The sequence below is a fragment of the Corythoichthys intestinalis genome, chromosome 1 (genome assembly GCF_030265065.1).
Source record: "Corythoichthys intestinalis isolate RoL2023-P3 chromosome 1, ASM3026506v1, whole genome shotgun sequence".
NCBI classification, from domain to species: domain Eukaryota; kingdom Metazoa; phylum Chordata; class Actinopteri; order Syngnathiformes; family Syngnathidae; genus Corythoichthys; species Corythoichthys intestinalis.
Window position 1 is genome coordinate 9205402 of NC_080395.1, and position 17386 is coordinate 9222787.

The following is a 17386-nucleotide window of genomic DNA, read 5'->3' on the forward strand; positions in this document are numbered from 1 at the left end:
GGTTCAAAAATACTGCACACACTCTGAAAATGACAGCGCCACTGCCACCCACTGACTGGATGTACAAGTACACCTTATTCTAGGACGGCAAAAAAAAAAAGAATATTCCCCGAGGTCAAATGCCCTACCCCCAGCATCACTGTACACCCCACGATTTAACAAGTACTGGCTTAAATACAGTCTTGATGAGCTTGAATTGGCTGCAGGTACTTGTTTACGTGAAGAAGAGCGCTCACACGCCAGAACAGTGCTTCTCAATTATTTTCTGTCACGCCCCCCCAAGGAAGACGTAAATATTTCGTGCCCCCCCAAACTCTCTGCCGCCACTGTAAATAGTATCATTTGTCAACAAAATTACTATTATAAATACGCATCTGCCTAACATTGTGTCCTTTTTTTTTAATAAAGAAAAAAAGTAACATAGATCAACTTATAATAAAGTATAACTTTATTAACATTTTGTTTGTAACAGAGAAGACTTGACATGCATCAATTTGCCTGAATTAAAAAAAAAAAAAATTCACATCCAAACTAAAAAATACACTCAAGGTACATTTTTGACCATTTGATACAGAAAAATAAAATGTAATAAAATCAGTAAATAATAACAAATTAAAATTGATTAGAAACATTCACTCATGAGGACAATGTGCCAAAAAATTTGACCGAAAAAACAAATCTGAATAAAAGAAGAAGAAAAAAAGTGTCCTTGGACAGGACAGTTTTTATTTTTGCTGCTCACAATATTTACCTCCTTTGCAATGGTGTGGAGTTATTTTGCAATTAGCATGCTAACAATGCCCACTGGCTTACTGATGTAACACTGAATAAGCAGGACGATTGTTGGCAATATTCGGCACGTTTCCACTGAAAAAATCAAGCGGCTTAACAATGAGATTGGGGTCTAATGTCTTTAAGTGGCGTCTTAATTGATTTGGCTTCTGGCTGTCTGCTATAATTATTTTTAGACACAGTAAACAGTGGTCTTTCATCATCACCCACTGTATTAAGCGTCAAAGCTAAAAGGCAAACGGCACGAAAAAAGCGGATTCACGGCGGCCGAGGTAGTGAGGGCAGTCGTTGTGACGATCCCAAGCCGAAAATGGCACTTCTCGGGCGGCGACGTGAGAACCGGACAAGACAGTGGGTCGCTGCGTGAGTGAGTCCGGTCGGAAAACGGCTTTCGAAAACGGCGGTGGCACACTGCTCTTCATATCTGTTGTCTGTGTGTGCTGAGTGCTCTTCCTTAGTTCAAAAATACTGCGCGCACTCTGAAAATGAGAGCGCCACTGCCACCTACTGAGTGGATGTGCAAGTACACTTTATTCCAGTACGGCAAAAAAAAAAATTTTAAAAACATGTTCCCCGAGGTCACATGCGCCCCCCCTGGCATCGCTCTGCGCCCCCCCCAGGGGGGCGCGCCCCACTATTTGAGAAGTACTGCGCCAGAAGAAGACGGACAGCTACGCAGCTCTGAGTGAGTGGGTGAGTTAGCGAGAGAAAAACACGGCTGCGAACCTACGTTCATTGTTTATGCTTGTAAAATTTCTCTACAGAGGCAACACCTTTGTGTATCATCTTTTCTGTTGTTGTTGTTTGTTTTCCACCCGCGATCGGACACTTAGAGCCAGTTGTGTGGTTGTTTGAATGATGTGCTAATGCTAGCGAACACATGCCGTTTGTGTCACTGTTGTAATAGCACCTAATTGTCATCCATTTACGTTGACGCAAACCCGTTTGGTATCAAGGACGAAATTGATTCAGCAAATTATACGGACGTCCAGCATCAGCATTCGGGAGTTTAGCTCGCTGTATAGCCAGGACCGAGCCGTAGCATTCTGGTGAGGACTGTATATTCGCATTTCATTGTTCATGCATCATGTAACATTATACTGTACACTTATTCAGCATGTTGCTCTCTATTGTATTTTTAACATTAAATTGCCTTTCAACATGACATATCTGTTCTATGTGTTGGATTTTTTTCAAGTAAATTACCCCCAATAATGCGACTTATACTCCGGTGCGACTTGTAGTCCGAAAAATACGGTGATTAAAATTGTGAAAAGCAGTAAGCCGTAAGTAAATTAGGTGTGTTTTTTAGCGTGCTTGTTTAAATCTTCCTTCCGGGTGTATCCCTTGCCACAAAGTGTGCAGAGAAAAGGCTGTTTCCTGGTGTGTGTATGGGTGTGTGTTGTTAAATGTTGCTTTCGACCGAATCTTTTATAGCAAAGAGAGCAGGCGAAAGGCTTCTCTCTAGTGTGTGTTTTCGTGTGATAGCTTAGTAGTGATTTCCGAGAGAATCTTTTATGGCAAACTGAGCAGGGAAAAGGCTTTTCTCCGGTGTGTGTCATTGTGTGTTTGTTTAAACTTCCCTTCTCAGCGAATCGTTTACCACAAGATGTGCAGACAAAAGGCTTTTCTCCCGTGTGTGTACGCGTGTGTCTTGTTAAATCTTTCTTTGTAAAAAATCGTTTATCGCAAAGTGAGCAGCCAAAAGGCTTCTCTCCAGTGTGCATTCTTGTGTGTTCGTTCAAATGTCCCTTGTCGGTGAATCCTTTACCGCAACATGTGCAGACGAAAGGCTTCTCTCCAGTGTGTGTCACTGCATGTGTGTTTAAAGTTCTCTTATGAGTGAAGCTTTCACCACAGATTGAGCAGGTAAAAGGCTTCTCTCCAGTGTGCGATCTAGCGTGCGTCTTTAAATTTCTTTTCTGAGTGAATCTTTTGCCACAATATGGGCATACAAAAGGCTTTTCTCCACTGTGAGTACGCGCGTGTCTTGTTAACAGTTGCTTACGGCCAAATCTTTTATCGCAAAGAGAGCAGGCGAAAGGCTTCTCTCCATTGTGTGTTCTTGTGTGAAAGTTTAAATCTGCCTTCATGAAGTAGCTTTTATCACAAAGTGAGCATGGAAAAGGCTTTTCTCCCGTGTGTGTACGCATGTGTCTTGTTAAATCTTTCTTTGTGAAATATCGTTTATCGCAAAGTGAGCAGTCAAAAGGCTTCTCTCCAGTGTGCTTTCTTGTGTGTTCGTTCAAATGTCCATTGTTGGTGAATCCTTTACCACACCATGTGCATACAAAAGGCTTTTCTCCACTATGTGTACGTGTGTGTCTTGTTAACAGTTGCTTACGGCCAAATCTTTTATCGCAAAAAGAGCAAGCGAAAGGCTTCTCTCCAGTGTGTGTTCGTGTGTGTATGTTTAAATCTGTCTTCGTGAAGTATCTTTTATCACAAAGTGAGCATGGAAAAGGCTTTTCTCCTGTGTGTGTAAGCGTGTGTCTTCCTAAATGAATCTTCTTAGTGAATCTTTTACCACAGAGTGAGCAGGCAAAAGGCTTCTCAACCGCGCATTCTTTTGTGTCTCTTTTCAATGATGACTTGTTTCGGGATTTTGAAGCATTTGGCTCAAAGTCATTATCGTCCTCATCAGTGTTAAAGTCAGAAGAGCGTGACGTTACATCGTCACTGTCCGAGAGCGGAGCTAACAACCCATCGGGTTGCGGTCGTCGCTCTCTTTTTGTTGTCTGGTGTTGAAGAGAGCTGTCGCTCGCAGGTTTCGCTGCTTCGCACGGACCTTCATCTTCCTCGCTCTTCACAATAACAGTTATTGGAAAGATTTCATCTTCCTGTTTTTCTTCTTTAATTCTATAGGTCTCTGGCTCCGCCTCCTGTTTGATATACGGCATTTCCGACTCCTCCTCTTTAACATGGAGGGGATCGCACTTCTCAGAGTGAAGCTCTTTTATAGTGATGTCTGCAGGACACTGGATGGGGAAGAAAAAAAACCCCACATGATTAGCTAAAGTCGAGTTTTGCTCAGTCTCCCACCGTGATTTTCATATTGTATATTTCAGGCATGAAAATGGGTCAGGGGTTAAAAAGGTGAGAAGGGTGTGGAGCAAATATGTTCCAGTAGGGCTGTCCCAAACAACTAATTTTCTCCCGATTAGTCAGCAGACTATTTTTACAATATATATGGCGGAAAACACAGACAAGACTGAAAAAGCAGTTTCTGCTCTTGCACTCCTCTTTAAAATAAACTGCTGTATTTTAAGCCAAAAGAACTGTTGTGGTTATAGAACAAGATGTTTATATGCTGCCATAGCAGATTCATGCCGAACTAAGCCTCCGAACTATTTTTAATTTGTCCGTTTTACCCTGAAAACCCCCGTTTACAGACCTCGCGCACCCGCTTTTGTTTCAACCTAGCCATAAAAAGAAGGTAAGTAATTTTATTTATTATTCAAAATGTCGGTCATTTTTAGCTTAGAATCATTAATTGATGTCTAAATTTTAGTTTTAAAAAAAAACTATTCACTCGTATATTTTAAACTTTTAAACGAATTACGTCACAATGAAAAATTTGGCGTCTGTAAAAAAGTCACAGATATCTACCTCATAACTATCGCTCAAATCTATTTTCTTCCTTACTGTCACATTTTCCCCGATATGTTAGATGATAATCAATCCAAACAAAAAAAAATGGAAAAACAACGTTTAAAAGGGTAACTATATGAAAAAGAAAATCTCCTTGTTGTCTGCGATTTCTGCATCGCGACCCTTGTTATATCACCATGTTTCACCCATAAAATCCCCCAAAATCCGGCGGTGGCCATTCACAGCTGTGTCTTGACACTCGGTGATACATGCAGACACGGCGCTCCGCATACGCATAACACGCACTGCGCATAGGGGACCAACTCTGCCTGAAGGGGCACCCAAAAAAAAAATCGAGTTTGTAAAAAATCCTAAAAAATAGTAATTGTAGTAATAACAACAATATATAGACAAAGCATTTATGCCTAGGGCACCAAAATAGCTAGCGCCGGCCCTGGATATGTGCTACATGGAGTTTTTGGATCGAAACAAGTGCGTGATAATATCTCGTTAAAAATCATGGCGTCTTTAACTCTGCTCTCGCGTGCTCTCGCCTCCAGATAGGGTTTTCCTGTTTAAAAAACATAAAAAATAAATAAATAAATAAAAAATGCCTTCCTGTTCAAAATTTTTGTTCCCCCAGAAAACTGAGATTTTAAGCTTTCCAATGATGTATCACACATGCATTTCAGACAATTTTAAAAATTGTCTAAATTTGGGTCTCAGAGCGGAACTTCAATTCACCTGAGTGTTTTCCGCCATATATATATATTTTTTGTAATTTAGCAATTAAATTTTTGTTGACGCTCATTAATTCACAAAAACATTTTGGAACACTTCAATTCTTTATTAAAGTACAAATAAACATGTAAATACCAATAATTAATCACACACGAACACTGAGTTCAAATGCTAGCTTGATAGCATTTACTCGTGCGAAAGAATGGAATGTAAACATTATACACTAGCCAAAAAATGTGAACAGCAAGCCCTAAAAATCCAATTTGAGGACGAAACATATTGAAATCAGATATGCCTGGAGTCTGAACGTTGCTTTGGAACCCTTTTGTTTTAGATACAGTAAATACATTTTATTACAGACACTCATCTTTCACTGATACTGATGATGATGATAAAATTCTTAACTCACTGGCTGACATTGACGGCCATAGACATCCAATCAGTTTGACATGGGAAGGATGACAGCGAATGACCGGGCAACTTTCCAGTTCAAATGGTTTGGACATAGTGGCATGGTATTTTTAGACCGTGACGTTGCATCGTAAAGCGGAAGTAAAGTAGAAGTGGGACATTATAGACCCGCTCTCGCATAGAAGCAATGTAAAATCTGCTACTTTTCTCCGGTAATCTTTCAAAAACGAGCATGCTGATCACACATTGCTTTTTTGGAACTTGTAGAATGACTCTAGACATTACGACATATGAAGGATGTTTTCTTCATACGTTTCCCGAAACTAAAAACTCGGAGGAGAAAATGTGAAGACTGAATCAACTTGCGCGGACTTAACGCCAGCTCGCCAGTAAACATTTATGCAGTAAACATTTTGTTGGGTTGGCATCGTCTTTCAGAGGACAAACAGGTAAGCCATTGTGATATTATTAACTTATTTTTTGGCGTGACGTGCCAGGTGCTGCTTCTGTCTGACAATGAATGACCTGAAAAGAATTAAAATGATATCTGACTGCCACTGTTACATTTTCTGTTGTAAAAACACAACTTTAGTAAGGGGGAAGTGTAAATAAGTTATGGAATTAAGATTTGTTAAGAATGAAAAATTTAAAAGTGTTCGTTGGCTGTCACTGAGTAGGATTTGCGATCGCTACACAAAACTAACTAAATTACCTCCAAGAACGGTCAGAGACGTAGGACAACCAGAGGATATAATATGTAAGAAAGACAGGGCTGGTGGTAAAGGATAGCTTGTTGAAACAGGAGAATGTCATTGTCAGTTGCGTCGATAAAAAAGCTAAGGCTATGCTTAGGTCGGCTCGTTTTTTTCGTCTTTTTCAGCCTTCGACACTCAAGCTATCTCTTTAACTGAACATTTTTATGTTCTTCCACATCTTTGCCAGTGAATTTGGCACCAGGGACATCATTTCGGAGAGAATTGGTAGGTTTAGCTCTGTAAACATCTCCTTCGTACACGCTTTCCATTCATTTCCTATAGACCCCAATCACATGACGTCACAACTCCGCCCCCCTGACTTGAGCCACCATATTGTCCATCAGCTTGTCGTGTTTACACATTACCGCTACGTACATTCCGTGTTTTTCTGCTCGTTAACATTAATAATCAAAATAGTGAAGGCGTGTGTGGCGGTTGGTTGCAGTAACAGAGAAGATAGACGGAGAGACTTGAAGTTCTACCGTATTCCGAGAGACCCGAAGAGGAGAGCGAGATGGACTGCTGCAATTCTACTAGAAAACAGGGCATCAAACGATCACCACAGACTATGTAGTAGTCATTTTATATCTGGTAAGATGCATTTCATATATATTTAGAGGATTTTGGGCTGACAACCACAATTAAGATCATTGCGAGACTAATCGCCGACAACATACAGTTTCAAATTCAAGATGTTTATTGCTTCAACCATCATTATTTTTTGAATAATATTTAGCTGGTACCAAGTGAAAGAAGATGGCCTCGTCTACGGATCATCAGTTAAACAGGGGTGTCCAAACTTTTTGCAAAGGGGGCCAGATTTAGTAGAACAATATATTTAAACAAATTTTAGCAAGCGCTTCTGTGTGTCACATTTGCTTTATTATTATTATTTTTAGTTCATAATTTCAACAATCTCGCCTTTGTGGCGTTCTCTTTTGACTCGCGGGCTCTTGCGAAATACTGCTGCTGTGAAATTAAACTAGCTTCAAGTTGCTTTCATTTCTCGCTGCGTATCTTCCCTATAATCTTGTCGTACATGTCAGCATGTCTTGTTTGGTAGTATCGCCTCACATCTAACGCTTTGAAAACAGCGACTGTCTCTTTGCAAATCAGGCAGACACAGTTGTTGCGTATTTTATTGAAGAAATAGTCCAATATCCACCTATCCTTGAAGCGTCGCAGTCAACTTGTTTTTTTTATTGATTGTCGCCATTTTAGAAAATTGGAAGGGTCACACGGGGTAATGTTGCTTAGAGTGCTGCTCTTAAAGTTTTTCAATCTTTCGTGAGAATAGGCTGATTTTGTGTGGACAAGATAGTTGTATCAGGGTAGCAGATGTCAGGCAGAGACGGCGAAGACAGCGGGTTGAAAAATATCGATTTAGGCATCAAATATGGATCTGGCGAATGAATAGACTGAAGCTTTTCCTCATAACGCCTTTTATGCAACGCATCCAATGAGTTTACAGCGTCTGAAAGCACCGGGGCTTCCATGAATTGCACGATAAATTGAGACCATTGAAAATACGGACACACAATGACGGACAATATGGCGGCACAATAAAGCGACACGTCATTGTGTGACGTTGGTGATTGGGGTCTATTAGGGACAAGCGGTAGCTTGTCCCCACTTAGCAACAGTAGCTAATGTCATGAATATTAATGAGCGGAAGTGACGTGTTGGTTGCGGTACGCCATTGTTGTACCAGCATGTCGTGAAATTATCGTTATTGTGAGCCTCGTATCTCAAGTCAGAAATGGGAATTTGCCCTTCAGTCACAATCGCATCAAATTAAGTCTAATATTGCATAAAAAGTTAAACTGATGTCATGATCCTACCCTCATTTTCTTTCGTTTGGTTGATCGTCGTGGCCTGGATTTCCTCTACTTATCTTCCACGTATCTACTTGATGTTTGGGATTGCGTTGGCCTTCACTCATTCGTATTTTGTTGCATCTTTAAAACAAGTCAAAGAGCGTCATCTAGCATTAAATGTAACCACTCTAATGTAAACCGAGCGACCCCCTCTTAAAACAAAATTTACAAGTGCCATAAAGAGAGCAATCGAAATGCGTTAACGTGTCTTGGCTAGCGAGCTAAACTAAACAAAACGAAGTTATGTTAGCCTGCAAAGCTTCAACATTAAGGCAAACGACTTCCACTAATGTTTAAGATGGGACGTTTTAGTCCACTAAATTCTTACTTTGGTACTTACCTGATGAGAATGCTTTGAAGGAGCCAGTTTGGTTCGAAGGGAACACAAAAAAACTGCGAGGGTACACGGACATTGAGCCAAGTGAACCGGAAGTACAAACATTCAAGCAATGAAACTTCAGTGTAATATGTTGAAGTGTTTGGAACCAAAACTGGACTCCAAAAATATTTCCTGAATAGGATAAACACAGGGGTGAAAGTGGGTCAGAACGGTCAGCAACGCAGTTCTGGTATAATATTCAGGGCCAGAAGGCAGTTCCGGTATAAGATTGAGGGCCGGTGTTCGGCCATTCCTTACTACGCGGCGAAACGTGCTACACAAAGCTCAGCGCGCTTGCGCAAGCATCCACACGCATGCACACATCGGTTAGAAGCGGCGAGTACTCACTATTTTTGGTTTTATTTTGTTTTTTAGAACCTTATCACTGCCTCAAAGATACTTTTTGCATGAATTACCCTCTAATACTTTTAACCATTGTGTTTTTTTGTGTTAGCTTTGAAGCAGTTGACCACATTAGTCACGTAGCGAATTTAAACTATCCTTATTTGATATAACTACATTTAAGTGTTTTCTTCAGGCATTTTTTGAGTACGTTATGCCTCAATGCATCTAAACAAAAAAAGTTTAGAGCGCACGGTAGTACTTTGCGTGTCAAATTCAACTAATGTAGCACGTTTCGCCGATGTAGGATATTTTGGCAGAACCCCGGAATGCTGTTCCACCACTACAACCACTACAAAAGATGATAATTCCGCCGCCATCTTCATCTCCGCACCTGACGAATCTGTAAAATGACTTGATTTTTGCCCGAAAGGAGATTAAACAAACTTTATGAACAGTTCACTGAACATTTGGACATGAATTTCAGTGCTTTGATTCCGAAAATGTGACGGCAACTGTCAAAACGCTATGTAAAAAAAAAAAAAATGCTAAGCTGCCACACATGCATTTCATCTACCAACATCAGATTTACATACACAAGTGTTAGGAACAAGCATGATAAAGTGTTTGTGTCGTGTAATCCATTTCCACTGATATTTATTCTTGATTTTATTCCAAGGACGGCACCCCAGCTGCTGCAGTTATCAGAGTCTGACGATGATGAGTCATGTCAATGTGCAAATGCACGCAGCAAAGCAAACCGCCTGGACTCATTTATCCGTTCAATTGGCTGACATGCGGACATGTTTTCAGTAGAGATGGTTAGTTCTGATTGGTTCAAATGTGCATGTTTTCTGCAACAGCAAAAAAAAAAAAAAGAAAAAAAAGAAAAAAAAAAGCTTTTTGAATTGATGCGACAAAAAAAGGGCAATGCAACATAAAATGGATCAAACCTTTGAGAGCATCGAAGGAGTTGAGGCTTATTTCTCATATTTAGTTTTATTTGCTCTGATTGGGAGGTTCAGGACATCTTAGCTGTCAATGTGCACTTTGGACTTATATTTGTTCATTTATGTTAGGCTACTTATTCATTTCCTTATGATTTAAAAAAGTCAATGTTTGCTCGATCTTCAAAATATATTCCATTTTACTCTGCATAATATCATAAAGTCATCTGTACTTATATTTCTGAAAGTATGTTACTTATGTTTATTATTAAAAAAAAATGTTTACATGAACTTCAATTTTAATATACAGTATGTCAGTATATCCTATGTTCTTAAGTAGTTAAAATTGAGATTTGGCATTTAGTATGTGAGGAAATGAGGGAAAAGAAAAATTAGGAGATGGAGGTTGGGGTTATTGCTATTTTGTTAACTTTTATTTTGCAAATCATTGAAATAATACAATTTTGAATGAAAAATAAATAAATGCATTTTCTGGCTCCGTGGCGAACTTCACGTCGGGGAGTTCCGGCAAGAAATTCTCGCCACTTTCACCGCTGGATAAACATATCCCAATCTGAGTCATAATTATCAGTAACTCAATTTTGAAGGCTCAGAACGTTGTCAATTAATCTATACACTGAAAGTTTGCGTCACATTTGTTTGACTTTTGGGCCGGGGGGGCACAACATGTTGATGACCCCAAAACACTGTGTCAGCAATAAATTATTTTACCAGAATATTGATAACAATAAGGAGAAAATGAGCGAATGAATTTTTGTTTCCCATCATGAGGGGAATTCTAAATGAGGCTGCTTAGGACAGATATACTTTTCGCCAAGAAGATCGTCATCCATTGAATATGGTACGCCCGCCAGTGTCGTGCCAATGTAGTTACCCCAGTCAAAAATTGTATCCCCTGGGCGGAGCCATCTGGAGGTAGATTTTTGTCTTTATTATTCGATCAAAAAATGTGTTTGAATGCAAAAATTAATCTGAAACTCAATAAAAAGCATTTGAAAGTTTTTGTTCTTTGAATTTTTTTTTTTTGATTGATGGTTTTTTGCGTTTGGGCTACATTTTGGCTAGGACATTTGTGTCTTTATTAAACAAAAAATGAGTAGCTTCAATTAAAAATATATATTTTAAAATGAAAAATCACTTCAATCAAAATAAGAGAAATTTCAATCATAGAAAGTTTTTGAATGCGAAAAAATATTTGAGACTTAAATATTTGCATTTGAACACCTAATTTTTAATTTTAAAAGTTTTCTGACTTTAGCAATCCTTTTTGTGTTTGGGCCATATTATGGGTAGGACATTTGTGTCTAAATCTTTCAAACCCCCCCCAAAATTTTCAAACAAAGAAAAAAATCATTTGAAAGTTGCCCTGCCCTATTTTTTTAATTTTTAATAATATGCAAAGCAAATGACCATCTTAGGTGCTATTCACATGATCTGTTCGAAAAATAATTTTGAACCATTATAAAAATATATTTTTTGTTAATTTCATTAATTTTTGTTGTTTGCTTTAAAGCTTTACAACTTTTATATATATAGGAAAATCAATTACATGCAATGACACTTTTCGGCCACCAGCCCCCCCCCCACCCCCAAATTCCGCTTATGCATCTGCGTCAACGAAATCCAAGTACATTCGCATCAGTAGAATCAACAAACATGGCCGTAGATGGCATTAAACAAAGTAAATGCCATTGAAAATTAATGGGAAATTTGGACGTCCATGGCTGTCAATGCATACCTGTCAACCTGAGGCCGTTGGCAATCTTACAATCTTACAAAAAGTGACGTATGCCCTTAAAAATTGGTGACTAATCTTACATTTTATATAGCGTGCAATATGAAACAAAAATAAAAGTTAATTTTTATAATATGAATTTATTAGTAATATTGTCACATATAACCTGGTGCCATCAAAGAACAATCAATATCTTCAGCTACATCATGACTACTAAAATTTAACTGACTTTTGTTATAATTGTATGTGGCACTTTTGGCAATTTCTATCTTGTCTTTTGATGGCTGCACTTCATGGCACTTCAGCTCGCAATTCAGTTTGACTTGAAGGTAGTTCGTTAGCGTGTCCAATTATAAATTAAAAAGGTCAATTGATAAAATGAACTTACCGATGCAATCTTTGAGTCAGGGAACATTTCTTTTGCTAATTCTGAGAAGTGATCAGCAATAGTTGCAAGCAAATTGTGTTCGGCAACAAACTGGCAGAATAAAATCTTTGCTTTCGTCACAGCATATCTTTTCATTCTGCAGACCAGTGTTGTTAATCTTATTTTTAAAAATTAATTATAGTTCTTCTATCGTACTTCTCCCGAAAAGTAAATGAGTTCGTAACTCAGTTACCTGAATGTAAGAGAATACGTAAGAGTGAATGTAGCCTTTAATGTTTTTTTTCCCATTCCAAACAAAAAACATAGAAACCTTTGCTATGTTTGGAAGTCATTTAATGTTGTGAATCAACTGATAAAGTTGTTAAAATTGCTCCCGTTTTTGCATTAGTTCCCTTCTGTCTACTTTCGACATGTGAATGTTTTAAAACTGTTTCATCATTTAAAGATATATTCAAGTCAAGATTTTGCCTATTTAGTAGTATTTTTGATAAAAAGTTACTTCGGTTCCCTAGGAAGGTTCCCTATGACAGAGCCTTTCTGAAAAGTCTACTGCTTTAAGATGGCCGCTGTTTACTAACGCCGCCGAGTCTGTCATTTTTCATCTAATTCTATATGCATGTGATTTCTAGTGTAGCATCAAGTGGGCGTAAATTGTAGGCTGTCGGCTACAGTCAGGAAATATTGGAGCCACCTAGCCTAGCATCGCGTTTGCAACAGCGTCACAACACTAACTTTTTTCGCGTCATTCAATCAACGCAGTAACGCATAGTGTCGCACATTGTCTCGTTGCCGAAACGGTGACAAAATCCGAACGGAGAAAAAAAACGTAATGCACAAAAATCGTACAGATTTTGAACGTATGGCGTACACATTTAAAAATCAGTGCTCGCTTGTACAAATTACGCCGAAACTGTACAATTTGACAGGTACATTTCGGGACATTTCCTCATGAGTGATAGTCATGACGCTGCAAAATTCCACATCATATATGGGGAAGAAGGAGAGAAGTCTGTATTGGCTCACCCACTTTATTGTGGAAACAATAAAGAAAAACAATTACAAAATAACAGCGGGCTGCCGCGACATGCGACCGCCATCTTTCGCTACCTCGCCCATTCTCCTTCTTGCTTCCTTCTACGTCACAGCTCGTCTTTTAAGGGGTCTCGCTTTATTACGGACATTGCAATACACAATAAATAGGTTGCCGCTGAACCCTTCGCACTAGACTGCTGCTAGTTTGAAACGGCCTTAAAAATTTTTAAATAATGGGAAACGAGAAAAAAAATATCTCATTTGCGTGGCGGCTTCTATTTCAGTGTGGCATGCCGCCACAATAAGTTGTATGTCAGGGAAACTGCTGCAAAATCCCACATCACTTTACACGGGAATTTACCGGGTGTAAGATGTGCTTTAATGCTTTTGCGTGCTAAGGTTAATAATGTGTGTTTAAAACTAATAGTTATAACTACAGTCTTATTTAACAGTCTTAAGGCCTTACAAAAGAAAGAATGTGTCGCGGAAGGTCACATTCAACTGAAGGACAGATACCAGCATGATCCAGAGGGGCAGATTTTCCTGTTTTAGGTTTCTATTGCTGACCATAAAGTTTCAACACAATGAGACAAGACAAATAACTGCCCACATTCTTTTCTCAAGATAACAGCTATTTCTCAAGATGTGAAACTCACGCATGTATGTTGAAACTTTCTCACTTGTCAATAAAAGCTGCGCTCCTCAGGGGGAAAGTCAGATAAGCTTGTTGTGAGCCACGCGCTCCCAACCACCTTTCTCCTGACAGCGTTAGCACATCTCCGTTCCTAGTCTGATCCTTCTCCAGGTCTTCTCCCTCTCTAGGTCTTTAATTAATGACAAAAGTGAGTTTAGACCTAACACCGGGATATAAGATTGTAAGGAGCTGAAAAGAAGGGAAGCCTCAGAGTATTGTAAACAATCAAAATTAAAATTGTGAGAAGCAGTAAGTCTTTTTGGGTGATTGTTGAAAACTTCCTTCTGGGTGTATCCTTTACCACAATCTGATCAGGTGAAAGGTTTCTCGCCATTGTGTGTTCTTGTGTGTGTGTTTAAACTTCCCTTCACAGCGAATCTTCTCAACTGATCAGGGAAAAGGCTTTCCCCCTGTGTGTACATGTGTGTGCTGTTAACTGTTGCTTACGAGTTACGACCAAATCTTTTATCACAAAGAGGGCAGGCGAAAGGCTTCCCTCCAGTGTGTGTTCTTGTGTGATCGTTGAAATCTCTTTTCCTGATGAATCTTTTACCACAACTTGTGCAGACAAAAGGCTTTTCTCCCGTGTGTGTACGTGTGTGTCTGTTTAAATTTGCCTCCATGAAGTAGCTCCGATGGCAAAGAGCAGGCAAAAGGCCTTTCCTAGTGATGTTACGCTCGAAGCAGACGCTCGAGACAAGTGTCGAGCGCTCGCGGCAGAAGTATCACAAATCAGTTGTCTCAATGTCTCGCTGGATCCAGTGGAACAGCTAGTGAAGTCACGCTCGAAGCAGACGCCCGACAAGTGTCAAGCGTTCGCGGCAACAAGTATCCCGATGGAGGAAGTCGGAGTGATGTCACGATGACGTCACCTTGCTTAGCAACGTGTCGCCATTTTGTGAAGGGGAATATAGATCTTTTAAGCAAGAAATGTACAAATAAACATATAAGGGAATCATTCTATAGTAAGAGGAGAATTGTACCTCGTGCGAAATTCTTTTGGAATGCACAGTTTGATAATATAAAATGGAGGGAGGCGTGGCTTGTTCCTTTTAAATTGTTTGTTTCCAACAAAGTACGGGAATTGCACTTGAAAATTTGACATAATATATACCTGACTAACGTGTACTTGTCTCGTTTTAAGGATATTGACAACAAATGTACATTTTGTATGACTGAACCTGAAAGCGTGACTCATTTGTTTTATGGTTGCCCCATTAGTGTAAAGTTTTGGACGGATCTTCAGAAATATATTTTATGTCAAACTAAACAAAACATTGACTTGACAGGAAAAGCGATCATTACTGTATTTGAATCCAAAGATAAAAAAATATTTACTATGTTAAATCTTTATATATTGCTAGGGAAATTTCATATTCATAAATCTAAATTTCAAAAAGTAAATCCGAACTTTAAGATTTTTTTGGTTGAATTTGAATCATATTTCACATCACTTAATATGATGCAAAATAATAAATGCAAGTCTACTACAGAAGCTCATGCAAAATTGTTTAGTACTTAATTAATTTCCTCGAGTTATTATTTTTATTTATTTACCATTTTTTTCCTTTGTTTTTTGTTGTATGTCTTATGGTGTAAATATGTTGAGATGGTTATATTCTATGTGAACTGGTTGTTTTGTATTATTTGTTATTTGTATGTTGCGTTGTGTTCAATTTAAAAAAAAAAAAATTGTGAAGGGGGTATGCACAGCTAAACATTCCGTAGACAAACGTCTGAAATTCATATATTTCAGGTGTGTTTTGCGTCGTTTTTCCTAAAAACGTCCTAAACGTGGCTTACTATTATCACAAGTCACTGCCAACTGACGCGAGGAGGTGATGCAATTTAAAATTAGCATTTATTGGCGTACAAAGCTGCCGATACAAAGTCGCAGCTGATAGCTGGATAACCAAAGGAATGGCCTGCAGTGGAGTTCGGAAACATCTACAACTACCTCATAAAGATACCCAGTAAGTTGACATTTATCATTTACGTGGAATATGTACTGTGTGGAACTGAGAAAGTTGGTAGTATATACAAAGTGAATATTTCTGCCGTTACCGGTAATTCGCCTCCAAGCTTTATTTAGCCGTCAACACGTCACGGCATAATAACCAATTCCCACCAGGCCAATAATATACTGATTGACTAATCAGAGCAGTTCACGGCAAAAGAAAAAAAAAAAAAACGCTTTGCGATTTGCCGGTTAAGGTAAAAATAACCACTGCCTAGTCTATTGAATCGTAGCAGCTAATTGGGGCAAAAAATAATCGATTAAACTCACCAGTGATAAAATGTCGGCTGCAAACGTAAATGTGCTTGGATTTAGATTCCCACAGGCGAAACTAGTCCACGGAACCGTCTTCTCTTACTGTTCCTCGATTAATTGCGCTCAGCCATTTGTTTCTTTTTTTCTCACGTGGAAGAATGAAGAACTTTAAATGCGGCTCCGAACTCTTCCTTGTGTAACAACCCACAACACAGCAACTTTTAGCCATTCCGATGGAAAAAAAAGACGACAAATAAGACGAAAGTTTAATGAGTTTCTATTATAAGTGACTCGTCTTTTACCCCATTGTCAATATGGCGACGCTGTGTTGTGGCTGGTGACACCATTAAATGCCCGGATGTCTGACTCCCTCTATACGGTGTACAGATGTCTCGCTTCATTCAGTGGAAAATCACCTTGCCACGGAAGCGAAGCTTTGTGACGTCACACGCGTGTCGTCCTTTAGAGATGTCCCGATCCGATATCTGGATCGGATCGGACGCCGATATGGGCAAAAAAATGCGTATCGGTATCGGATCGGCTGACACGGAAAAATTCTGATCGTTTTTTTTTTTAAAGTCCGGTCCGGGTTTTCCAGCGCACCAATTTACATAATCCATTCCGGTTTTTGTTTCGGTTTCCCTAAAATCCGGTCCGTATTTTACGGCACACCTTCAACACACTACATTACCGTCATTACCGAGAGACTTCATCGGTAAAAATGTCAGCTGTGTGGGATTATTTCACTTTGAAGGACGACAAAGACAAAGAGGCAGAGTGTAACATATGCCATAATAAAGTCAAGCGTGGTGGCAAAGCTGTAAGAAGTTTTAATACAACCAACCTAATCAAGCATTTATCGAAATACCATCACAAACAATATAAGGAGTACGTGAAAAGAAGAAAAGTGAAGACAAAAAGAAAGGCCCTACGCAACGAACACTGGCAGAAACTTTTGCTATGCGTGACAAACTGCCATTGACAGTCCCAAGACCCAGGGAATGACAAGAGTCATTGCCGAAGGAATCATTCTGGATGACGAGCCAATTTCTCTCGTGAGTAAAGTGGGATTTAGACGCATCGGGCAGACTTTTTTCAAAAAATATATATTCATATATTTATACTAAAACGATGTACGGATGTTAAATTAAATAATTTGGATAAAACAGAAGGCACTGTGCATGCCTGCGCACGGGAACGCAGTGGCCCCGTTCTCTTTTTAATCTTCCCCTCCGCGAGCATCCTGGTATTTCTTTTTCGATATGAGGCAAATATAGGAGTGAAAAACAAACTAAAGACAGAGGAATTGAAAAGCAAACAACTGCGTTGGGAGTGGGATATGGAAAGGATTGTAATTGATTGTTGAAGATACGGAAACCTGTGTCGGTTTCGCTGAATGTAAAATAATG

At 39.2% G+C, this 17386-nt stretch overlaps 1 protein-coding gene across 2 annotated transcripts; it reads right to left on the minus strand.

The window, feature by feature from the left end:
- Positions 1–514: 514 nt before the first annotated feature.
- LOC130921106 (gastrula zinc finger protein XlCGF57.1-like) lies at positions 515–8632 on the minus strand. 2 transcript variants are annotated; one of them, XM_057844780.1, is made up of 3 exons: positions 8508–8632; positions 8132–8248; positions 517–3770 (listed from the first exon to the last, which is right to left on the minus strand). In XM_057844780.1, exons 2-3 carry the CDS (start codon positions 8135–8137, stop codon positions 2088–2090), a joined length of 1689 nt encoding a protein of 562 aa, XP_057700763.1. In that variant the 5' UTR covers positions 8138–8248; positions 8508–8632; the 3' UTR covers positions 517–2087. The 2 variants fall into 2 exon arrangements, with proteins under 2 accessions (XP_057700755.1, XP_057700763.1); XM_057844772.1 differs by lacking the exon at positions 8132–8248 and having other exon boundaries at positions 515–3770; positions 8508–8630.
- Between the last annotated feature and the right edge of the window lie 8754 nt (positions 8633–17386).

Coding starts and splice junctions, on each gene's coding strand:
- LOC130921106 (XM_057844772.1), bottom strand. CDS start 8,609: ATGTTTGTACTTCCGGTTCACTTGGCTCAATGTCCGTGTACCCTCGCA. Junction 3,771..8,507: donor CTTCAAAGCATTCTCATCAG/GTAAGTACCAAA, acceptor TTCCCCATCCAG/TGTCCTGCAGACATCACTAT.